At 49.2% G+C, this 24,729-nt stretch overlaps 1 protein-coding gene across 4 annotated transcripts; it reads right to left on the bottom strand.

The window, feature by feature from the left end:
• Positions 1-71: 71 nt before the first annotated feature.
• On the bottom strand, positions 72-24,380 carry sptan1 (spectrin alpha, non-erythrocytic 1). 4 transcript variants are annotated; one of them, XM_035607382.2, is made up of 56 exons: positions 24,233-24,380; positions 17,765-18,001; positions 17,543-17,668; positions 17,012-17,152; positions 16,641-16,921; positions 16,416-16,560; positions 16,165-16,319; positions 15,897-16,032; positions 15,711-15,812; positions 15,483-15,620; positions 15,209-15,319; positions 15,032-15,109; positions 14,793-14,948; positions 14,499-14,703; positions 14,207-14,388; positions 13,873-14,116; positions 13,655-13,777; positions 13,186-13,403; positions 12,983-13,075; positions 12,763-12,897; positions 12,315-12,463; positions 12,058-12,114; positions 11,267-11,465; positions 11,054-11,158; positions 10,925-10,957; positions 10,783-10,818; positions 10,315-10,362; positions 9,014-9,105; positions 8,781-8,925; positions 8,502-8,683; positions 8,305-8,404; positions 7,968-8,165; positions 7,739-7,885; positions 7,563-7,666; positions 6,780-6,942; positions 6,535-6,549; positions 5,518-5,649; positions 5,284-5,421; positions 5,079-5,183; positions 4,738-4,946; positions 4,529-4,649; positions 4,331-4,452; positions 4,106-4,238; positions 3,921-4,019; positions 3,680-3,839; positions 3,488-3,564; positions 3,187-3,396; positions 2,801-3,097; positions 2,597-2,709; positions 2,437-2,454; positions 1,596-1,650; positions 1,314-1,510; positions 1,165-1,218; positions 934-1,080; positions 564-711; positions 72-474 (listed from the first exon to the last, which is right to left on the bottom strand). In XM_035607382.2, exons 1-56 carry the CDS (start codon positions 24,356-24,358, stop codon positions 349-351), a joined length of 7,566 nt encoding a protein of 2,521 aa, XP_035463275.1. In that variant the 5' UTR covers positions 24,359-24,380; the 3' UTR covers positions 72-348. The 4 variants fall into 4 exon arrangements, with proteins under 4 accessions (XP_035463275.1, XP_035463277.1, XP_035463278.1 ...); XM_035607384.2 differs by lacking the exon at positions 6,535-6,549; XM_035607385.2 differs by lacking the exon at positions 12,058-12,114.
• Positions 24,381-24,729: the final 349 nt, after the last annotated feature.

Below are 24,729 nucleotides of genomic sequence, written 5' to 3'. Positions count from 1 at the left end.
CATCTCCCTGATCCAAATGTTTTTATCACACACACACGATCGTTTCATGAAATAAAAACACGTGGGCGGAGTTTTCCAGTTTTAACCAGTAGCGTTTTTATTGAAGCACACTGCAGTCGTCAACTTGTTGTTACATCATTGTTACTATGCAGATCTCGAAGCTAAAACAATCACATTCAGATGCAGACAGATGCACTAATACTCTATCAGAAGCACGACGTTGAGTTAAATAAGAGACAGTGAAGATTCCTGGTGCCACAGTCATGCGAGTTTCAGCCATGTGTGTTCGTGTTGAAGCGTGTGTGTTTGGGGAAACGCGTCCCGATTGGTTGCTGGGGGGGCAAGGGGTCAGTTGACGAAGAGCGAGCGAGTGAATTCGACAAAGTCGAAGGCCGTCGGCAGCTCGCGGCCCTTACTGTCGAGGTACGGCTTCATGTGCGAGAGGCAGTAGTCCGCCTGCTCCTTGGAAAGATTCTGAGGAGGAGGAAGAGGAGGGGGAGTTAGATGTGTGTGAACTTTGACACTGAGGTAAAGTCTTGACGTGGGCGTCGAGCTGGTCTCACCTGGTAGAGTTCCTCTTTAGTGACGTAGGGTTTGTTCTCTGTGCTCAGAGCTCGGAAGGCGCTCTCGATCTCTTCGCTCGACTTCACGTTCTCCGTCTCTCGGCTGATCATGAACGCCATGTACTCCTGCAAGGACACGTTCCCGTCCCTGCGCACGCACACAAACACACACAGGGTTAGACAACACACGGCCAGGTTGAGTCACCGTCACATTCAAAACCACCTTCATCAGGGAGAGTTGAGCCTTTGAAACAGCAGAAGAACATTTAAATCAAAGGCTTTTTTTAATGTATTTCCCATTAATGCCTCACATTCCTCAAACCAACTGGACATTGGTCCCAGTGTGATCTCCCTGAACTGGTAAACCGACCTGTTTGGATCCACCGTGTCCAAAATGGCCTCGAACTCGGGGTCCGGTTCACCCTCCTCCACCATGGGCAGGTCGTAGCCCAGCGAGCGCAGACACGACTTGAACTCCTGGTGGTTCAGACGACCAGACTTCTCTTTGTCAAAGTGCCTGTGAAGAAACGGGACGGAGAACGTGAGCGTTTAAGTCAGATCAGGTCAGACACAGACGTGACAACGGGTCGACGCTTCTTACTTGAACATCATGCTGAACTCCTTCAGCGCCTCCTCCGTCACTCCGGTGGTGTTCCTGAAACACAGAGGGAGGAACAATGTGAGAAACAATGTGAGCTCTCTGGATCCGTCCTCCAGGTTCTGTGGCGTTGCTGGGACGTGGGCGTGTACCTGGCCTGGATCTGCTGCTCCAGGTTGTGCTGCATCCTCATGCCCAGCTGGTCCAGTTGGTCCCACTGTTGGGCCAGGCCCACCGTGCTATGCTCCGTGTACTTGTTGTCCAGGATCAGCGCCTCCTCCATCGCCGCTCCCAGGTCCTCGATCTTCTTCAGCTGGCTGCGCATCGCCCGGATCTCCTGGTGCTTACGCTGCACGCACACACACCAACAGGTCACATGGTGCTGACCTCAGAGCGCTGACCTCTGACCTCAGGTCTGTTGATATGATATTTACCTTGGTGGCCTCTAGCTGTGACTCCAAGGTTCCGGACTCTTCCACCATACACGACCTGAAACCGACACAAACCGACGTGAGAAGAGGGAAACGGCAACATCTGGAAACTGCTGTCCTCACTGTGACACACTCCGTTAGGACACGCCCACTACGACATCTAGGGTTCCCATGGAAACTTTCTAGATCTGTGACTAAACGCTGTGTTTGAAGTTTTATGATTTAACGTGTCACCGTCACAGACCGTAAACAAAGATGAGCGACATGAAGCCAAATCTTAACCATCGCCCCCTGGTGTCTGGCTGCAGTACAGGTCATAAGCCCCGCCCCCTGAGATATTTTTGAAGCTTCATGTTTGTACGAGAGGAAGTGGAGACGTGTCGTCGTCTTTATTCAAAGTCTTTTGTTACTTGTTAACGTCCCGTGTGGACGTGAACACACGTTGGAGCTGAGATCTATTTTGACTGAAACCATGCGAGGTCTCGTCTGCTGCACACGGGAGGAAACTACTGGTCGTTAGTAGAGAAGGTCGTGAAGTTGTAGGTCAGTCGTCAAAAGAAACTAAACTGCAATGAGACTAAATCAACTCAAAGTTGTTGGGGGGGGGGGGGCGAGCTAAGGTGCACGAAGTCACACCGTGTGGGTCAGGTAAAGCAAAAGAAAACAGAGTAAGGCTCAAAAGAGGTCGACACCGTCCAGAAAGATCATCAGCTACTTGGTACTGATAGACACAGATAACCTGTCGATAGGCGACGCTTCAGAGAGAAGAGAAGAACAGGAGGGGGAGGAGCTTATCGTCTGATAACAACACACATACATATGAAAAAAGACAAGCGATATTTACCCATCCAGAAGATATGTCCTGATGAGCAGAATAACCCCAAACAGCAGTGAGGAGGAAGGGGGAGGGAGACAAAAAAACAGAATACACATTAACAACATGAGTCAGTGAACTTCACAGAGTGTGGAGGTGAACTCGTCTCTGAAGCTGCTCTCAGTTTCACCTGGTCTCCTGCAGCCATTGGTGGAATGCGTTGGCGTGCTGCGCAAACTCCTGCCGCAACTTGTCGTTCTCCTCCTGTCGCCGCTGCTCCTTCTGCAGCTCCAGCTCTCGCTCCTGCAGACGGAGACAACACAGCAGACGGTTAGTTGAGAGAAGTGTACATGTGAAGTATTAGTATGAATAAGATGTGTATGAATGTGGAGACCTTGATGATCTTCTGCAGGTTCCTCCACGTCTCCTCGAGGGCCTCCATGGTGAACCAGGTGTAGGGGTTGGACACCACCTGGTAGCTCTTGATCTGCTGGTCCAGCTCGTCTAGCTGGTTGAAGTCGGCCTGCGCCGAGCTAAGCGACGAGCGGAACGCCTCGTGGGCCTCGCGCAGCGCCCGGATCTCCTCCAGCGAGTTGCACCGCACCGGGTCCGTCAGGTCCTCCTCCGCATTCTCGAACCAGCTGTTGAAGGCCGACGCCTTCTTGGCGAACGTCAGGAACAAGTCCTCGACCTGCGGCGGAGAAAAAACACTCGGCATTTTAGCAAAGGTTCGTTCAGAAGCATCACTTGGACTTGAATTTAACCACGATGCCTCGTCACCTTTCTGAAATGCTCCTGAGCCTCCAGGAGCTTCTTCTTGCGAGCGGCCGAGTTGGACAGCAGCTGGTTCCAGCGCTTTATCAGGGAGGCGTGACGAGCCTCGATGGCTTTCGACTGGACGTGTTGGGCGGCCAGCAGCTGGTCCTTCAGCGCCGTGATGTTGGTGATGCCCTCCTGCTGGAAGGCCTGGAGGCCGGCGTCAAACGTCTCCTGCACATACACGGAAACACACGGAGGTCGTCAGTGGAGGAAGTAAAGAGGTAACATAAGACGTAAAGGTGAAACGGGCGGCGGGAGGCACCTGCTTGGTGAGGAGAGTCTGCACAGACGACAGGTCTCGACCGTAGTCGTCCGTCTTCAGGCTGTTTTCTTTCTCACCTGAACACAAACACAACCACAGCATCAGAAGAGACTCAAGACATAAAACCAGAAGAAGTGATGGATTCGAGACACGACTCTCTCGATTGAAAGATAGAATTTTGGACGTTGGTACCGATCCAAGACTCGACCACGTCGGCCTTCCAGTTGAACTGCAGGAAGGCAGAGTTCTCGTCCAGCTTGGCCTTCCTCTGCGCCGCCGCCCGCTCCAGCTCCGACACTTTGCCTCGCAGCGCGGCCATCTTGGCACTGATGTTGTCCACGTGATGGTTGTTCTGTCGGAAACACAAACACACAATGAACACACCTCTGCTTTGGTAGTCACACTGCACAAGAGGATCATTTCAGGTCGGTACCTTCTTGATCAGCTCGTCTCCGTTAGCACACACGTCGTTGACTCTGTCCCTGTGCACCGTGAAGTCCGTCTCAAACGCCTCGTGCTTCTTCAGCAGACCCTGTTGAGCAGATAGACGTTCCATCAGCACACAGATAAACTCACCGACGTCGTGTTGTTGGAACTTGATTGGCTCTGAACAATCACCTGAACCGCCGCCAGCGTGTCTCCGTAGTCCTCGCTCCCGACCAGGTTCAACTTCTCATTGATCCACGCTTCTTCCTCTTCCACGTTCGCCACAAACTGCTGGTACTCCAGCGACTCCTCCAGCCTCTGGCCCCTGGGAGCAAACACAAACATCACGCACTCAATTACTCTCATTTACACACTGACTGTTGTGTGTGTGTGAGGAGCTCGACAGTCCGACGGTACCTGGCCCCAGATAAGTCCTTCAGCTCCTTCCAGTGGTCCACAAACTGGGCCAGTCTCTGCTGGATCTCCTCCTGGCCGATGGTGTTGTCATCGGACAGTTTCTTCCCAGTGTCGAGCACCGACTGTGGGCACAGACACACGGTCAGACGTCACAATGAGACTCAGTTCGTCAGCAGGACACCGTGGTCTGTACCGTACCTGGATGGCCGGCTCGTGAGCTCCCAGCTCCGCCTCCAGTCTCTTGTGCTTCTTCCTCAGATTCTGAACTCCTGTCAAATCACGTCCGTAGTCCTCCGAACTCACGAGCAATTTCTTTTCTCTGAGCGGGGCAGAAATAAGTTTGTGTCACAAATTAAAAACAAGACAAAATACTCTGACATTCCTCTAGAGATGATCTTCTCTCTCACTTGATCCACGACTCCTCGTCGTCCAAGTCCCTGAAGAACTGGTGCAGGCGGTGTGACTCGTTGAGTTTGGCGCGGCGGCCGGCGGCCATGCTCTTGATCTTGGTGAAGCGACCGTTGACGGCGTCGCGTTTGTCCTTGACCAGCGAGGTGTCGAAAGCGCTGCTGCCCATCAGGCTGTCGGCCTGGTTGTTCAGGTCCTTCAGACGGTCCTGACGGGGAGGAGAGAGGAGAGAGGTGGTCAAGAGGAATCTCATCCCCGACTCTGGATGACGTACGATTACATATTTATATAGTTGTTGGTTTTTCTCTAATTTGTGACGAGTCTAAAATAGACTTCGTACCTCGTGGGCAGAGATGTCGGCCTCCAGCAGCTGGTGTTTCTTCAGCAGGTTGTTGACCGAGGCCAGATCTTTACCGTAATCTTCAGAGGCGAGGAGAGCTTCCACCTGAGAGACGACAACAACAACAACAACGAGCATCAGACTCTGACACGAATACGAAGAACAGACGTTCAGCTCCGTGTCGATTCCGTGTCCAGACGCTCACCTCTGAGAGCCAGAAGTCAAAGTCCTTGATGCCGGTGTTGAAGTTCTGCTGCTTGTTGGCCTCTTTGAGTTTCTGGCTCTTCTCCGCAGATTTGTTGACGAGGAACTGCCACTGCTCATCCAGAGCGTTGAGACGAACCTGGAAAAAAACACACGAGTGAATCAGGAACAGAAGGAACATTATGGATATGGAATAATAGAGTTTTGTTCTCGTTTACAGACAGGATGAAGATACCTTGACTGCGTCCTCACTCCCGGCGCAGGCTCCTCTCTGGATCAGGGCGTTGCCGGTGTCGATGACGCCGCGGATCCTGTCTGCATTGGCGTGGAGCTCGGCCTCGAACGCTTGATGCTTCTGATGTTTACTCTGATGCATGCGGGAGGGAACAGGAACACGGTGTCAGAACCACGAGGTGGACGATGTAAAAAGAACTTCCCTTACTCAGAAACTTTTGGCCGATAGCGTAGCTCATATCGCGATGTTTTCATAACAATATGAGCTGAAATTATGGGGGGGCATATGTTTGCATCTTGACCAAATTTGATTATTAAAAAAATGTATGAAACTGACATCAAATGTAACTTAGTGTTTGTATCTGACAACCTGGGAGGTGGAAACAATAAAAGACAGAAGCTACAACAGACAACGTGTCGGACATCGATGTTCACACAGGACGAACAGGTGAAGAACAACAAAATGGCAAAGAAAGACATGGTAAAGAAAAACATCTGCAACAGAGCAACTGAGGAAAAACCTACAAGAGGACGAGTCTAACTTCAACGTTGCTTCACGTTTGAGTCTTTCTACAAAGTGAATTATTGTTCTTGACCAGATCGTTTAGAATCAGAGAAAGTGTTGAATCGTTTCGTTTTTTTAATCGTCATTTAACTTCGTTGTGACTCGTGTGAAGAAACTTTCAAAATAAACTCCGCCTCAAATTTAGAAGCCACACCCCTCAAAAAAACTAGGAGCACTTTGATGACAAAACAAACCTGGAATAAATGATAAAACACATCTGAACACAAGGAATTAAGCCAAATCTGTTTTAAATATATGAAAATTAAAAAACCCACAAAGTGGAAAAGAAGCTGCGCTGGACGGTGCTGATGAGGGACAAACTAAGGATGGACACAATGTTTGGTTCTACGTGGCGTCTACACACACACACACACACACAAACACACACAGACGTGGACACGTGGACAACAACCTGCTCGGGTGTTAGTCAGATGACACACTACGCAAACTTACCAGCAGCTTGGACAGCTATAAAAAATAAGACAGTGGGAGAAAAAGTTCAGTCTCACGTCTGACAGGACAACGGGAGGGAGTCAACAGTTACAGACGAGTCAATAAAACAGGACGACAACACATTAGCAGTTTTAATGTCGATAACGTCACACGACTGCAGTGATTTATCAACCTGGCAACATCTGAACGTCTTTCTTATTCACTAACGTCTGAAGATCTCATGCAGTGATATGGGACTCGTCTACCTGGATGTTGGTCGGATCCTTGTATGACTCGTCAGTCGCCGTTTGCAGCTTCTCGCTGATCCAGGCCTCGATCTCGTCCACGTCTCTGCTGAACTGCTGCAGAGTCTGAGACTCGCCTAGTTTGGAACGCTTCTCGATCATCTGGGCCTTCAGCCGGCGCCACCTGGCAAACATCAACAAAAATAACAAGTTAAAAGCCAATTTAACATATGAATATTACATGTGGGGTCCCCCCAGGCTCTATACTGGGGCCACTATTATTCCTCGATTAATAATATATGATGATCGATTCTGCCTCGCAGGATTCTGGGAAAAGATCTTAGTGAGACTGATCCGACAAGGAGGTTATGTTTTTACCACTGTCCGTTTGTTTGTTTGTCATCAGAATTATGGAAAAATGTGGGACAGATTTCCAGTAAACTTGGGACAACAATCTATTACATTTTTGTGTGGATCTGGACAAAACAAACTCCTTCCATCCCACCTGACGTAGATTGACAGAATCTGCCATGAAGACTTGATTAAGGTTCTGAATACTTTTGAAAAAAATACAGATTACCTTTTTTGATTTTTAATTTACAATTTTTATCCATTTAAAGTGAAACCTACAAAACAATTAAGTGAAGGCGTCTGAACACTTTATGACGATACTGTATCTTTTCACATCTACCTTGCTCAGATGTAATTTTTAGACTCTACTGCTAAGTTTTGTGAATCATATTTCTTGTTTAAACTCTTGGATTGGTGCGTTTTGTTGATCCAGATGCAAATACCCATTCCTACCTGTCTAGAACTTCTTTGCGGCGGTTGAAGATCTCAGGTTTAGCGTAATGATCCGCTCCGATCAGCTGATCGGCGAAGGACTGCAGGGCGGCGATCTTCTCTTCCTGTACAACGAGACGCCATGCTATCATGTGTATAACAACAACAGATCACTTCACAGTAGAACCGTCACTGACCTGCACGTTAATGGCCTTGTCGAAGTCCTCATGCTTCTTGATGAGCGCCTCAACGCTGTCCAGCGAGTCGCCCTTGTCGTCGCTGGCAAGGAACGCCTCGCGAGCTGCCATCCAGTTCTCGGCCTGTTCACAGTCCCTGTTGAATAGCTGGTGAGGCACAAAGATGAGACGTCACTGACAACACGACGACCGCGCCACCTGGTAGGTGATGTTGAGGCTCGACACTCACCTGCAGCTCCAGGCACTGGTCCAACATCATGCGGCGCTGCACCCAGGCCTGCTCCAGGTCGGCGCGCTCGCGGTCCAAAGCCTCAAGCTTCTGCTGAATCTCAGGACTGGCGTAGTGACCTCGCACCAGCAGCTGCTGCCCGAACTGCTCAAAGGCCTGGAAGGTTCCGGCACGGGCGTCGATCTCCGTGCGGTGTTCCTGGATAGACGGGAGGAGAACAGGAAGCAAGGTTGGCAGCGATTTGGTTCCTTCAAGTGGAACTCACGAGCTTGTGGTCATGATGTGAGAAGTCGTGTTATCGGTGTGAGAGGTTGAAAGAGGAGGGAGGGATTGGTACCTGGTGTCGCTCCAGAAGAGCCTCGGCTCCCGTCACATCTTTAGCCAGTTCCTCTGAGGACACTAGTCCTCGGATGCCATTGATCCAGGACATCAGATCTCTGTGGACAGATCACGAGTTAGAACAATATAACACAGGTCTTGATGTACGACATGATCTCAGACAGTGGAGTCCACCGGCGGCGGGGCTCTCCTCACCTGAAGTCGGACAGGAAGCGCTGCAGGTCGTGGGAGTTGCCCAGTTTTTCTTTGCGCTGGTCAGCGCGTCCGACCAGGCTGCTCCACGCCGTGTTCAGCTCCGTGCACTTCTCCTGGATGTCGTCCACGGCCTCGGGGTGGGACTGGATCAGACGCTCCGCCGTCTCACCCAGAGAGTTCACCTGAAGGGGCGGGATTAAAAAAACGTGTTGACGTCTCAGAAGAAACTGACGTATTATCTTAACCCTAAGAGTATGAAATCCTTTATGAGCAATTGACCTTGTCGCCGAGAGCAGCCAGGTCTCGCTCGAAGCCTTCGTGTTTGCGCTGCAGAGCCTGAACACTCGCCAAGTCGTGACCGTAGTTGTCAGTGTTCAGGGCCTGATTCTTCTCCTCGATCCACTCTTTAGTTTCATCAGCATCCCTGAGGAAGAACAGACACGTCGCTGTTTAGATTATCTGTGTGTGATCGAACACCCGTCGGCGATCGAACAGTGATCTCTGGTTCGTACCTGTGGAAGCGCTGCACCTCGTGGGCGCTGCCCAGCATGTTACTCCTCTCCTCAGCAAGCTGCTGCAGCGAGCGCCAGCGGTTGTTCAGCTCCTGGACACAAAACCAAAAACGTGAACAACAGCTCTCAACGCTCGAGTTTTGCTCAGTGCTTCTGTTTCTCCTCGTTGTCGGCATGTGAACTTAATACACCCTCATTTAAAGAAGGAATCACTGAGTGATTGAAGGGAACCCATTATGCTCATCTCCAGCTACTTCCACTCGTGCAGCTGTTCATAATTCACAGTTTAATAACTCATCTCAACATCTGACAGGAACAAGCGACATCAGCCGAGGCCTCGTTTTTGTATATGTTAAAAAAACAAACACATTGTGACTTAACATGTGACAGAAAATGAGGAAGAGCATAACAGGTCCCACTGAAGTCATGTGAAGCTTCCAGATGTGCTTTTTTTTCAAGTTTTAAAATGTCCGAAATTCCAGATAAACATATTTAAATCAGACGTTACAATGCAGAGACTGTTACTTGTTGGTGTTTGATGTGTGTGTGATGGACACAGACGGTGACGGACACACACACAGGCAGGTGCATGATGGGAAGAGATGCACACGACCGGACACGTAGTTGATGGACACACACACAGGCAGGTGCATGATGGGAAGAGATGCACACGACCGGACACGTAGGTGATGGACACACACACAGGCAGGTGCATGATGGGAAGAGATGCACACGTCTGGACACGTAGTGAAAAACGAACCGGGGCTGGACATCGACACCGAGCTCACGATTTGACTGGATTTATATTCTCAATGTCCAGAATCGATTCATTTCTTTTCACTTTCATCAGATAAATAACAATGTTGTGCTTCTCAGAACAACTCCATTCCTTCAATATAAAACTGTAAAGTCAGTTTCCGTTCAATTATTAACAAATTTTCCAGATTAAAATTTTGCTTATTTTTTCTTTGCACAATAACATGATACGAACAGATTCATCTGCAATCTTACAAATCGATATAGGATCATTGGAATAAAAATCCTGATCAATCAAAAAAAAAATTTTTTTTCAGAACAAATAGTCAACATCTGTGAAGAGATGCTGACGACATGACGCAGGCAACATGTCGACTTTCATTCATACAGTCAACTACAGGACCAACTCTGGTAACCATGGAGACAGAGGACAGGAAGAGAGGGACCACGTTACACCAACAACAATCCGTGACAACGCGGTCACAGACACAGACGGGGATGAGGGGGGATTCAGAACCGGGTGGGGTCGGACTAGTCGATCTTACCTTGATGGTATTAAAGTTTGCCGTCGTTTGAACAGCCAAGCGAATATTCTACAGGTCAAAGGTCACAGAACATGGCAGGAGGAGGAAGACAAAAACAGAAACACCACGCCGGTCAAGAGTTATGGAAACTCCCAGGGTGCATCTTGGTCGTCTTCACGGACCGACCAAGACTCAACAGCAACCAGGAAACAGTCAACACTGCAACCACGGCAACATGGAACCAGATCGACTGAGATATCGTCAAGTTCAAAGGTTAAAAGTTTCCCTAGTTGTCTCATCAATCACATTCAATGAGGACGAGTGACGTCAGGCCTTGGGCCAAGAAAACGTCTCGTAGCTCACGAATCAAACATCAACATGATGCTGCAGAGTTGTGCACCGTTACAGCATCATGTACAGTATCACGTACAGTATCCACAGGCTCTGATGCATTTAGTCTTTAGAACTACACAAATTTTTGTGTTTTACCTTCCATGGAGACGCCGTCTTGGAATCAGCTTCATCCTGTTCAGGAAAAACAAGACACAACGTGTGTGAGCTCACGTTTTTTAAGATGGTTCTTAAATATCAAAACCGAAATGCATGACAAACGACAGAAATGATTTACAACCTTGCCCGGAGCCGAACCCAGCATCTCTTGTTGCTGCAGACGGAAGAAGAAGATGATGATGTATAAATATAAATCTAAAACATGGCGGATGGATCAGTGGAACAGTCGACCCGGGGAGGAGGAGCTCACCTGGGCCTGGACCATCGGAGCCTCCTCCGCCATCAGACCTTCAGACTCCAGCTCCGACGCCACCTTGTTGATGTCCCTCAGTCGAGACTCGTTGGCCTTCAGGTCCTGAACCCCACAAAAGACAAAAGACAACAGAGAAGAACGTCACACACTTTAGTTTGAGACAAGACCGTGAACAGACACGTTGATGTGGATGTGACGAAGACTACGGACCTTCTGGAAGTCGTCGAACTTCTTCTGCAGGACCTCGACCTGCTCCAGGTCGGAGCCCATCTCCTCGTTGGTGAGGGCGCTCTCCTTCTCGTGGATCCACTGCTGCAGCTCGTTGGCCTCGCGGAACAACATGAACTTCTTGCAGCTCTTCTCCAACATGTCCTTACGTTTCTCTCCGAGCTCCAACAAGGTGCCGTACCTGAGAAGGAAGAGAGGCGACGGGGAAACGTTTACAACAGAGGAGAATCACCAGATGGTCAGAGGAAAAACACACATAATGCGTGATGTGTCATGTGAGTGAGACAGTGGGACAGATTTATGAGATTGAATATTTCTCTGTTGTATTAATGACCAGAGTTTATCATCATCACGATTTGACATTTGACAATCGATAAGTTTTTCAGGTCAATTATTCCGAAAACTGTTTCTCTGATATGACATTTCTTTTGACACCACTGTACGTTGATATCATCTTCATGCTGTTGTCGCTCTAACAAAGATCAGAATCTTTGTTAGTCTCTGAGAAGCCTCGTCTTTGATATTTAAAACAAGGCTGTTCTTGTAGAGACACAATACAATCATGAATGAACATCGACGACAGGTCTGGGATGAGGCGGGAGTGGGAGGAGCTTCTATCCCTGAACCGGATAGAAGACGAGGACACACACAGTGTCACACGACATGAGGGCTGTTGGCGGGACGGGGGCGGGGCTTGGGGATGGATGGATGGATGGATGGATGGATGGATGATAGTCACAGGGACACGCAGACGGACGCCGGTTCCTACTCACAGCTCTTCCACCTGCTTCATGCGCACTGACACGCTGCAGGCCTCCTTGGTGACAAGCCTGCAAGGAGGCGAGGCCGAGCGAAAGAACGGTGAGGAGAGAGGGTCAGTTGTTAAAACAGAGACAGACAGAAAGAGGCCGGAGGGCAAAAGTCGTTAGTTGTCAAACACTGAGCTGGTGAAAGTTAAAGAGGTTAAAAAAGACAAAGAGTAAAACGAGTTAGTGAAAGTTAGAGGTCGATGATGAAGTCAGTTTCTTACTGGTTCTCGATCTGGTCCTGGCGCAGAGCGATGCTGCCATGTTCGTCCAGCAGGTTCTCCCTGGACGACGACTGGGTCGGGTCCAGCTTCTTCACGTAGGCGGCGGGAACGAAGCCCTGACGGTCGTTCACCTCCACCTTCCACCAGTCCTGCAGCCGCCGGGAGACAGAGTCACGACAACACATCACGCAGGTCCTGTGCGTTCTGATTCATGTTTTCTATATTCCTGAATTATTTGAGTGAGTAAATATTACATACGAAGTCAGTGCAAAGACACACGTCATTCGCTTCACTCACTCGACTTGAAATATTTGAACTCGAGCAAAAATATTGTGAATGAGCAAGAATGTTCCTGCGACCAAACCCAATCACATGCACAACGCCGCACGTGTTCTGTGTGAACGCACCCTGAGGGGCAGCTCGTGTGTGTCTGTTGTGGCGTCCGTACCTTGTTGGTGCTGTTGAGCAGTGTCAAGATGTCGCCCTTCTTCATGGTCACTTCCCGCGGACTCTTCTCCTGGTAGTCGTACAAGGCCAAGACCAGCTCCTTCCCCGTCTCGTCGTCAGTGGGCGCCACTTGTTGCTGTTCGATAAAAACAAATGTGTGTCACTGATTTCCTTCTATAGGATTCAGGAGGTTTCTGGTGTGAGGTGTAGGTGTGTGTTACCCTGCAGGACTGAGCCTGTTCCTTCAGGCTCTGGATGCTGCTGCCGTAGGCACTGAGGTCCGACATCAGAGCCTCGTGCTTCTTCAGCAGAGCCTGTGGACGAGAAACTGTTAGACATTTTGTTTTCAACAGAAACAACAAAAGATATGCTTTCCTTAAAATGTGTTTTAAGGAGTAAGGCTTTATGATTCGTGAGAACGTACCTCGGCAGAGTCCTCGTCTTTGCCGTAGTCCACGCTGCCCACGATCGGCTCCTTCTCCCTCATCCAGGACTCGGCCTCGTTGGCGTCGGCGAAGTACTGCTGCGCCTGCAGTGAGTCCTCCAGGTCCTGTCTCCTCTGGGAGGCTTTTGCCTTCAGCGAGTCCCAGCGTCCGTGAAGCTCAGCCAGCTTCACTTTCACCTCCTCACCTGCAAAGTGTCCTGGGTTCTCACACACACACACACACACACACACACACACACACACACACACACACACACACACACACACACACACACACACACACACACACACACACACACACACACACACACACACACACACACACACACACACACACACACACACACACACACACACACACACACACAGCAAATCATCAGCAACTTGAAACATATATATATATATATATATATAAAAGTTCACAATCTCAAGGAGTTCAAGTGAGTACCTTCCTCCACCATAGCCTCTCCTTTCTGGGTGACAGCCTTGATGCGAGGCTCGTGGCCGCTGATCTCCGCCTGCAGTGCCTGGTGCTTCTTCAGCAGGTTCTGGACTCCGATCAGGTCTTTGCCTGAGGAAGAACACACCATCATCATCAATCATCTGAAATATGAGGATGTTGGGTGTTAGTCCAGTGGCCTGGAAGCCGGTCACGCTCGGTCGTACCTCTGTTGGTGGAGGCGGCGATCGGCTCCTTCTCGCGGATCCACGTCTCCTCGTCCTCTACGTCTCTGAACAGCTGCTGCAGCCGCAGAGAGTCTGACAGCTTCTGCTTGCGAGCGGCCATCGGCTCACGCAGCGCCTCGTAACGGACGACCAGAGCCTCCTGCTTTTTGCGGATGTTGTCGGCGTCAAAGTGTCCGGCCTCTTGGAACTGACGGGCCTGGATGGTGATGCCATCAATACGATCCTGGTAGAGACGAGCGCACGGAAATTTATATAATATTCACATAAAAGATAAAACACAGAATAACGTCACGATGAATGCCCGGCCTTGTACCTGGTGAGCGGCCACGTCTGCCTCCAGCAGCGCGTGTTTCTTCTGCAGGTTCTGGACGCTGGTCAGATCTTTGCCGTAGTCGTCCGACGACAGGTGACCTTCGACCTCATACAGCCAAAGCTCGATGTCCTCGACGTTCCTGTTGAACTGCTGCTGCTGGTTTGCCTCACGCAGCTTGATGCCTGAAGAAAAATGTAGAAAACAAATTGAGATCAATAGGATCAAACATCAAACTCTAACCTAGCACCTGTAGATTCTTCTTCAGTTTGATCTGGCGTTCAGTTTGATTTACCTTTGAGTTCGGTGGCCTCCAGCAGCTTCTTCCACTGGGAGCCGACCTCCTCCATGCGACAGGCCACCTCGTCGGAGGCGTAGTGTTTCCCGTCCAGCAGCTCCTGGCCTGACTTCTGCAGTGCGTCGATGCGGCTCTGGTTGGCCGACAGCTCTGCCTCGAACGCCTGGTGCTTCTGCACTTTGCCCTGCAGGTTGGACGGGTCCTGTGGTCCAGAGAGCAGAGAGGCAGAGAGAGGTTGGAGTGGACCGACAGGAAACAGTGTAGCACAGTTTTCATGATTTGATGAATGACCTTGTAGGCTTCATCAGTGGCTGTCTTCATCTTCTCGTTGATCCAGCTCTTGAGCTCGTCGGAGTCCCTGAAGAACTGCTGCAGGTGGAACGAGTCCTCCAGGGCGGCGCGGCGAGACTGAGCGCGCTCGTGCAGGGCGTTGCGGCGGTTGAGCAGCTGGAGACACAGAACGGGAGAGAGTGTTAGTCTAAAAATCCTGGTATTTGATTCTGATCATATTTGAGGTGATTTCGACTCACAGCGTCTCTGCGCGTTGCCACGTCTTCTTTGGCGTAGTGGTTGTTCTGGATCAGTTTGGTAGCGAACTCGTCCAGGGCCTGATGAGACAAACATAGACAGAGAGTAAAGAGTCTAGAAAATTTGAGAGCAACAGCAGGACGGATCTTCCTTCCTTTAAGACTTAAAGAGTAACTCACAGTGATCTTCTCTTCCTGGGCGCTGAGTGACTTCTCAAAGTCCTCGTGTTTCTTCAGCAGAGCTTCCACGCTGTCCAGGGAGTCGCCCAGGTCTTCGTTCAGGAGGAACGCCTGCACACCGGAATTATACAACGTTAATAACCGACACACCAACACGCACCAAAGTCGTTCTTTCATGGAGAAATGTATGAGCCAATTTAACGTGCGTACGTCTCGTCCGGTTCTAAGTGTTTCACTACACGTGTGTGTCTGTCGGTGTGTGAGTGAAGTTCACCTCTTGTTTGCTCATCCAGTTGTCGACTTGCTCTGTGTCCCTGTAGAAGAGCTGCAGGTCCATACACTGCTCGTACTGCTGCCTGCGAACCTCCCACAGCTCCAGCAGAGTCTCCTTCTCCTCCGTGAGGACGCCCAGCTGCACACGACACAAAACGACACGTTAAACATGGTACAGCTGGTAAAGACGCGCTGCTATAATCAATCTGAATGATGTTACGGCCCCTACCTTTTCCTTGACCTCCTCGGAGGCGTAGTGACCTGTGTTGAGCAGAGCCTGTCCCGCTTCGTCCGCTGATCTGAAACTGTCCTCGTGAGCGTCGATCTCTCCCTGAAGAACAAACAAACATAACTGTTAATGTGTTGTTTTTAAACTCAAATATTAATAATGCTACGACCCGACGGGAGATTGTACCTTGTGCTCCTGGTGGCGGTCGAGCAGTGCCTCTGCTCCGGCCACGTCGTTTGCCAGTTCGTCAGCGTTGATCAGGGCCTTCATCTCCGTCACCCAGCTGGTCAGGTCCCGGAAGTCGGCGGTGAAGCGCTGCAGCCTGAGAGACGATGACATGAGAGGGCGGGAGTGAGAAGACGACCGAGGAGAGCGACGCACTTTTCACTGTCGCTACACTAATGTATAACTGTGGAAGCGTAGCTCACATGTTTCAAAACATCGTCGATCGTACCTGTACGAGTCGTTCAGGCGAGTGTGGCGCTCCGCAGCCAGAGTGCGGATCTGTTCCCAGTTGGTGACAAGCTCGTCCTTCTTCAGGTGGATCTGGGCGGCGTTCTGTGGATGAGTCTGCTGCAGCCGCTCGGCGTCGCCGCCCAGCGTGTTGACCTGAGGGGCAGAACGAGAGAGACGGTAAGAAAGTTAGAACTAGTCCTGGTGTCTGTGTGTTCATGTGTTGACTCGGTGTAGAGACTCGTGTCCTGCCTTGTCCTCCAGAGCAGCCAGGTCTCGCTCAAGACCCTCGTGTTTGCGCAGCAGAGCCTGCACACTGGCCAGGTCGCGTCCAAAATCGTCCGACGCCATCAGCTGCTCCTTCTCCTTGATCCAGCTGATGGTCTCGTCCACGTCCCTGTGGTCAGAATGAAACACACTCAGTATCTTCACACAGTAGAAACACAAAGTCCCTCATGTTCCCTCTGGATGTTTTACCTGTTGAAGCGCTGCACCTCGGCCGCTCCGAACAGTTTGCCCTGCCTCTGCTGGGCCAGGCCCTTCAGGCGCTGCCAGGCGGCGTTCACCTCGTCCTGCTTGCGCACGATGAGCTCTGCCTCGGGATGGGTCTCCTGGATGAGCTTGGCCGCCAGCTGGTTCACCTCGTTCACGCGCTCCTCGTGCGCCGCCAGGTCCGTCTGGAACTCTTCGAACTTCTTCTGCAGCACCTCCACGTGCTCCAGGTCCTGGCCCAGCTCCTCGGATGTGGCCATGGCCTCCTGCGAAACCACGACGACAACATTCAGGATATCAAAAGGAAAAGTTTCTATCTCTCAGCCTGGTTTTTCTCTCCTCTTTTAGACTCTGACCTTATCACTGATCCAGTCCAGGGCGTCTTCACACTCGCGCAGGTACTGCACCAGTTTCTGGGCCTGCAGCAGACGCATGCCCTTCTCCTTGGTCCTCAGCAGCAGCAGGTCCCACAGGCGGTGCAGCTCCTCCAGACGAGTCTGCAGCACAAAGCAGAGGTTTCACAGTGAGCGGAAAGACTGGAAGGAGGTCAAGGGAATGATGGATATAAACCATAAACAAGTCAGAACATTTCCTCACGACCTAAATATAAGAAGGGAAAGTTTAATTGAGAAGAGTCGGATGAAGAAGAACGTTCACAGCACTCAGGCGTCACACAGTAGATCAACACCTACTGTTATGTACTCAGCCATATTGTGACTCGTGACTACGGGTCTCTGTTGTGTCCGGTAAGGCGTGTAGGACTGAACCAGACGGGAGCAGTTAACAGGAGACGTGATATTCAGGTTCTGTCAGAACCGTCCTGCTAGTCACGGACACAGAATATTACTGTAAACGGACATTAAACTAACAGCATCCTCATCACTTACTCGGATGGTCTCGGAGAAGAAGTGTCCCTCGTTGATCATGAGGTTTCCAGTCTCGTCCAGTTTGATGATGGCGCCGGCATTGGCCTGGACCTCGGCCTCGAAGGCCTGATGCTTCTGCAGCTTCCCCTGTGTGACCGAAGAGAAACTCAGTGACCGACAGAGAAATACAGACAAATGTACGTAGTAAATCAGACAGAAGTGTCCGGAGAGGAGCTGACGGACCTGCAGGTTGGACGGGTCCTTGTAGTTCTCGTCGGAGGCAATCTGCAGCTTCTCCTGGATCCACTTCTCCAGCTCGTCGGCGTCGCGGCGGAAGAACTGGAAGCGGTACGAGTCCTCCAGCTTCTGCCGCCGCATGATCGACAGGTCCTTGAAGCGCCGGTAGCGGTCCAGCACCTGCTGCCGGCGCTCCTGGATGTCTTCGGCCGTCTCCAGCACTTTGCCTGAGGCGTCCATCTTCTGCAAAACACAGCGAGAGAGTTCACGACGGTCATTAATGAGTTCTGAAGTCTGGTCAAACTGTTTCATACTACATATGTGACGGAACAGCTCTGTACAGAAGAGCAGCTGAAATAAAAAGACCTGCTCAGTTCATAAAAGCACTGGTGTAATATTCATCCTGAGCAGTAAAATATCTCCTGGTTTCCATACGGGAGCCACAACACGATTAGAGGTCGCAACGTGATTGGTTGTACAGTAGATTCCTATGACAGTGGCAAATATGAAAAACGGTGGAGGAGCAAAAGAAGAGAGGAACATATACGTTTAGTGATGTTTTTTTTTAAACCAATATATTCTTCATGTTATGGCGCTGTTGGTACAGTGTTGTCGGCCTCAGAGATGAGCAGAGTGAACACTCTAATCCAAGATATGTGACATATCAATATTCCCTCACAGAACTCATGTAGCTCTCAGTTCATAGATGAAACTGTAGTGCAGATCAATCACCATCTAGTTTTTCATTCCCAGTTAAAACCACTAATGGTTTAACCGTCTCTCTCTCTTCCTCTGTCCATCCCTCTCTCTGTATCTGTCTGTCTCACTCACTCTGTCTGTCTCTCATTAATATTAAACTACTCTCCATTAGACTAAAGGTTCAGGGGAAACAACAGTGAGACTGTTTGTGTCTGCAGGATCTTTAATTGCTGAAACTTGTGTCTTGACAGGAACTTGGCCTGAAACTATGAGGCAGGATGTAATGAACAAGGCCTTGAGCCCCCTTCCCCTCCCCTCGAGGCCCCCCTGAAGCCCCGGACCCCCTCCCCTCCAGCCCATCCTGTCCCAAGTTGTGCAGTCAGAGCAGCCGGCAGCTGAGAGTGAAATGCCAAACGGGGGTGGGGACGGAAATTCCACAGGCATGCAAACAGTAACCAGGCTCCAGTGCACAAAGGGAACGCTGCAGTCAGCTTCACTGTCCACTGACCACTGGGTCTGTGGACAGACCACCACAGACACACCATCTTCACTGACGAGCCACAGACTGAAACTCCCCAATATCTGCATCAACATCAACCCCGTACATATACAGGGGATCTATAAATGAATATAAAATAAATGGAGGAGGAATTTAAAAAGCACTGATCTGCAGCATAAATCAGAACATGATCTTCTGTTTACGATGCCAGACTCCGCCCATCAGCTGACGGAGACAAAGAGGAAGAAGAGAGACAGATATTGATCGGTCGAAACCAAACCAAGGTCAACCGGACTGAGTGCAGGGTGAGGCACAGGGGCGTGTGTGTGCGTGTGTGAAACAGTGTTTTTGTCGATGCTGCAGACAGTGGAACACAAAGCGATGGATGGACGAGGGACCGTCTCCTGATCAATGTCCACAGTGAATGGGAGGATTAGCGGAGTCAGCAGTGTGTCCACACACACACACACACACACACACACACACACACACACACACACACACACACACACACACACACACACACACACACACACACACACACACACACACACACACACACACACACACACACACACACACACACACACACACACACACACAGCCCCCCCCACCCCGTCTGAAAACCTGCTCCAGTTCACAGACAGATTAAATCATCTCAGGGATTAAAGCGACCTCGGCCTCAGTCTGTGGTGATGTCATCCGAAAGGCACAGACCAGGTTAACTGACTGCTCACTGACGTTCACATCACAGAGCAGAGTTTCATCCTCTCGGTACACACATCTGTTCCTGCTTTAGACTGGGAACAGATGTTAAAGACACAAATCGGATCACCACGTCTGTCCAGCTACGATGCTTTGTGTAATTGTCAACCTCATTAGAGATAGAGAAGCTTCTGATCATACACAATCATGGCAGATGATTTTCAAATCTGAACCTTTGCACAATAAAGTGACATAAAAACAAGTCAAAGCTGATTTACTTTCAATATGCATAATCTAAGTCACCTGATGTCACCTGCTGTGAATATATAACTCAGCAAGTACTTAGTCACGTGACTTCCTTTAAACTGATGAGTCTGATTGTAATTACTACAGAATTGGCGTCAGAGCAGAGCATCTGTACGACGACGAGCCTCTTTGAAGGACGGTCCCAGTGAATATCTAACAGTGTTCCTGCTTGTGAAGCCCCTCCCTTCTCAACGCAGCACGGCAACAGCTGATAACACGTCGCCCTCCCTCCTTGTAGCAGCAGATTACAGCTGTGACTATTCACCGCTCCTTCGCCCGCACACACGCGCACACACTGATACCAGCAGCCTGTTATATGACTGCTCCTCAGATCATATGACTTTTATTCCTTCCAAAGTCCAAATCATCCACTCGTGGGCTGTAACCAGAAATATAAAGGAATAATTAAAATCTTTGATTCCACACGTCAAGTTCAGCATTTATCCACTGGGATCAACAGCTGCTGACGAGGATCCGACCAAAACCAGTTTCAAAAAGACGATCGGTTGCCATGGCGATAAAAACTGGTGTACTGTACCATGACTACTCACACATATATTACTGTTCATACTCATAGATATCAGTCCCATAAAAATCCTGTTTTTTTTTAAAAACAACTCCTGGCTCCAGACCAAATTCCCTGGAGCCTTACCTGGTCGTGTTCCATCTTTTCACCAAGTTAACTGGAAATTCCATTCAGTCGTAGGATGTCAATATAAATATTAAGAATTCATGTTCAAACCAGAGAGTGATCATCTAACACAGGAACAGAACAGTAGAGTATATTATTATATTTGAATCTGCCTCTAAGTGCTGAGAGGAGATAAAAGACGTCAGAGGACGAGAGGGGGAAGATGGATGATGGGTATTGATTCACTCCATTAGAAATATTATCCTCATACGACAGGAATCACCTGAAAGACTCGACCAATCAAACCCCGCAGGGTTCTCGACTTCCTGCTACACAAACAACAAGCTGCTGCTTGGATCCCTCCGGCTCATTTGGACCAAAAGATTAATAATCTCACGTGTCCTTGATCAAGTTATTAACGAGGTTAGACTCGTCGAGGAGGATCCAACATCCTGTTACACACAGAACTTCATTAACTAAACAAACAGATTAGCTCGACATCCGAGGGCAGATTGTGTTAACTCTGTTTCCACCCTGACGTTCCACCCTGTCCAACAGAGAACTGCATCTTCTTCTCCGTCTCCTCCGGATGAGGTCACTCACTTAGTAGCGACTCCCCGTTACCACGGTGACACAGCTGTTATGAATAGGATCCGTACTGACGCCATAACTGGGAGGATGGAGGCTAAAGGAATTTGCAGGAAATGGGTGTGAGTCTCATGGGGAGAGTCCTGTTTCCTGACGGGGACAAGAGACAACGACTAATATGAAGTTTGAAGACAATTTGTGATAATCTGGGAAATATTGATATTTGTCTTGTGGCATCTGATGTTTCTAATGTTTGATGTGACGACACGAGGCAGATTTTACAGGCCTCGGTCGCATAGTCATTAAAAATTCATCCGATACAAACAGCATCAGCGGATCGTCTGAATCACACGAGGTCATTACTCAACGCAGATGTTCGCAATATCAGGAGTTTGAATCAAACAACAGTGACTCAGCAGTTTGTAGCATTTAGCAAATATAAAATCAATATGAGAGGTTTCACTTAAATAGAAACTACAGTAAAAACATCTACGACACAACAGTCCTGGAATATTCTGGAGTGAGATATGATCACACTTTAAATTCATGCAAAGAATAATAAAATACACGCAGTAAAAATGATTCCACATAAAACACAGGAGCTCATGCACGGGTCAGATCACCAGCCACTTACCAACTCCCTGAGACGATCACAACAAATCAAACATTAACATTTTCACACTGACTCGTCTGAAAGAGAAACAGATGAAAACCAAACCACACGCACACACACGAGATGCTCCAGGGCTTCTGTCGTCGTGTCTGATGTGATGTCGCATCTGAGTCTGCAGCTTCGCTCTGAACCGACGAGACTCGGCTGCAGACGCTCGGACAGACGCAGTGCACCTGCAGTGGCTACGCTGTGCAGAGAGGAGCGAGCCAAGATGGAGCCCAGCCCCTGCGCCTGCCCCCCGGCCCCTCCCTCCAGCTTCCTCCATCACTTTACTCAGCAAAACACCACCACCACCACCGGCCTGCACACATCTACCTCCAGCCTCAGTGACTCACACAAACACACGCAGCAACACAAACATGCTTGTTACCTTGAGCTTGGGTTTAGTAAAGGTTGACATGTCTGTGAACAGTCGGCTGCTACAGGACAGAACACGTATCATCAGTCAGTCAGAACCAATCAGCTGTGACGAGGTTTTCACAAGCTCACGACTAGAGCCTGACCGATATGTTGGTTGGTCAATAATAAGTGACAGGACCCGTTTCAAACCCGACAGCCTCGAGACCAGAGGCCTAATTTTTATTTGGGTCATTGTAGCTGCACCATGTTAGTTATCGCACAGAGAACAATATGTGTTATGACATTTATTAACGTTGGGACTGTGATGCTGCTATAATGAGGCAGAGGGAGTGTGGCCTTTCTAATTCGTCCTGGGAATATCTGGAAGTATTCTGGTGGAACATGTGTCCTAGTTTCAGGAAGAATCAGTTCAGTCTCATTAATTAATATCTGTGATAATACGCAGTCTCTTGTTCCCTGTTTCTACTCTGTCATGCCTGGTCAGATGCCAACAGCAAGTCTTACATATAGGAGTGCAACAATAATCTGTATGTGTGACTGGATACGGACAAATCTACTGTATACTTATAACTCAAATCCATTCTTTTCAAGAAATATGCCACGACGGGATGTTTTTAAATTGTGAACTCAGAGCTGCAGAATGTTGACGACTCACGACTCACTGATGTTGAAACTAGAGCCCGACGACCGATGTGGATTTTCGGGGGCTGATGGCGATATCGATATCAGGGAGTACAAGATTTACAATACCGACACTCTAGTTGAATTCCATCCAACGTCTCTTTTGGATGGAATTCCGACTCGGAGGGACGTTCACAGTTGCACTTTCTGACCTGGAGGTTGGAATTCTGAGATTATACTGGAACGATAAACCCAACTTCCTTGGAACCGGTTTATCGTTCCAGTATAATCTCAGAACTCGGAATTACCGACCTCATAGTCGGACAGGAACGCCCCTCGGAGTCGTGATTTCGGGTCAGAAGGTTGAAAACAATTCACCACCGCAACTTCCCAGTTCCGAGGTGTAATGGGGCTGTGCTCCGTCACGTCACTGTCCTTCCCCTGGTGTTAATCTGGGAGGCTGCAGCTCTCACACTGAATTCCTCGTCTGAGTGCAGCTGCAGATGGAATGTGAGGAACTCGGCGTCACCATCACGAACTCACTTACAGAGACGTGAGACTTCTCTTCTCACTGTCACAAGGGTTGGTATCGTCTCGTCTGTCCTGCAGTGCTGGAAGTCACACGGTCTTTGACGCGGTCTTTAAACACACCATGCAACACTAGAACCATGGTGCATTCGAGAACATCCGTCCAAACACATCGTGTGAATTATTAACGATGACCGTTTCTTGTGGGAGCAGAGGAACCGGAGGTTGAACAGCGGAGCCGGGGCCGAACGTCCTCCTGCACGGGCATGGCCCAGCTACATGACCGTGTTATGTTTTCATCTTTAATACAAGTCATATTTCATCCAATGTACACGTGTTAAATGGAGGCATATTAAAATACATGACGGAATCAGATGTGATTCTCGATGCTGCGGACTGAGCTAACAGCTAATGTCGAACATCTGCTCGCGAACATTCTAAATTAACCCCCCCACTAATATTATAATATTATATGTTAGATTAATTTTCCAGGCGGGGAACATTAATATGAATCTGTCGATACATTAATCGTCTGTTAAATGTTTCACTCGACCGTGTTGTTTGAATGCGGGTCAACGAGAGTCGATGTGAGCTAACGTCATGTAGCAGCGAAGCTAACGTGAATGTTTCATCACAGCCATGAGTTGACGAACAGCGGAGTGTTGTCGTCGTGTTTGTTTCACTGTCGTGTTTTAATATCACTCGACAAAAAGAGGAAAGGATCGGTGAAGCTAACGGCTGCTAAGCTAGCGGCTGCAGCTCAGACTGAACAGAGCCATGGAAGCTAATCAGGCTACACTTACATTTATTATTTATCTTTAATTAATGACAAACACGGGTATGAATATGATTATTGTTTCTTACCTCGGTGAGTTTAATGAAGCAGCTAACGTACGTGGAGGTTGTTATCCGGGCGGATCGACGGTGAACGATGAGGCGCTGCTCGGGAGGGCGGGGCTTGTTTCTCTTGACCAAACGTGACGTAACCATCTGCAGCTTACGGAAAGAGCCGAGGAACACCGGAAGAGGCCGAAGCCACTGGGGGAGGAACACGTTCCATCACGTTTGTTTTGGATGAATTCGGTTCATCCTCGAGTTTGTTTTTTGGAGCAAATTAGAGAAATATATTTATATTTCAATACTTTAATATGAAAACATTCAAATAAAAAAGTTTTTCCAGACTTTCACTCACAGGGATCTACAGTAACATCAGTGTCATCTGATCTGCTGCATCAGTCAAGTGACGTGACAGAGACATTTTTATCCCTTTACACAATCTCTCTATGAATCATAAGTATTATATGTGAGCAGCCTCTCAATCAGCTGACTACTACAGACAAGAGACCGTCTGTTGGATATTA

This window comes from Scophthalmus maximus, chromosome 20 (assembly GCF_022379125.1).
Source record: "Scophthalmus maximus strain ysfricsl-2021 chromosome 20, ASM2237912v1, whole genome shotgun sequence".
NCBI lineage: Eukaryota > Metazoa > Chordata > Actinopteri > Pleuronectiformes > Scophthalmidae > Scophthalmus > Scophthalmus maximus.
This window is presented reverse-complemented; position numbering and strand designations above follow the sequence as displayed.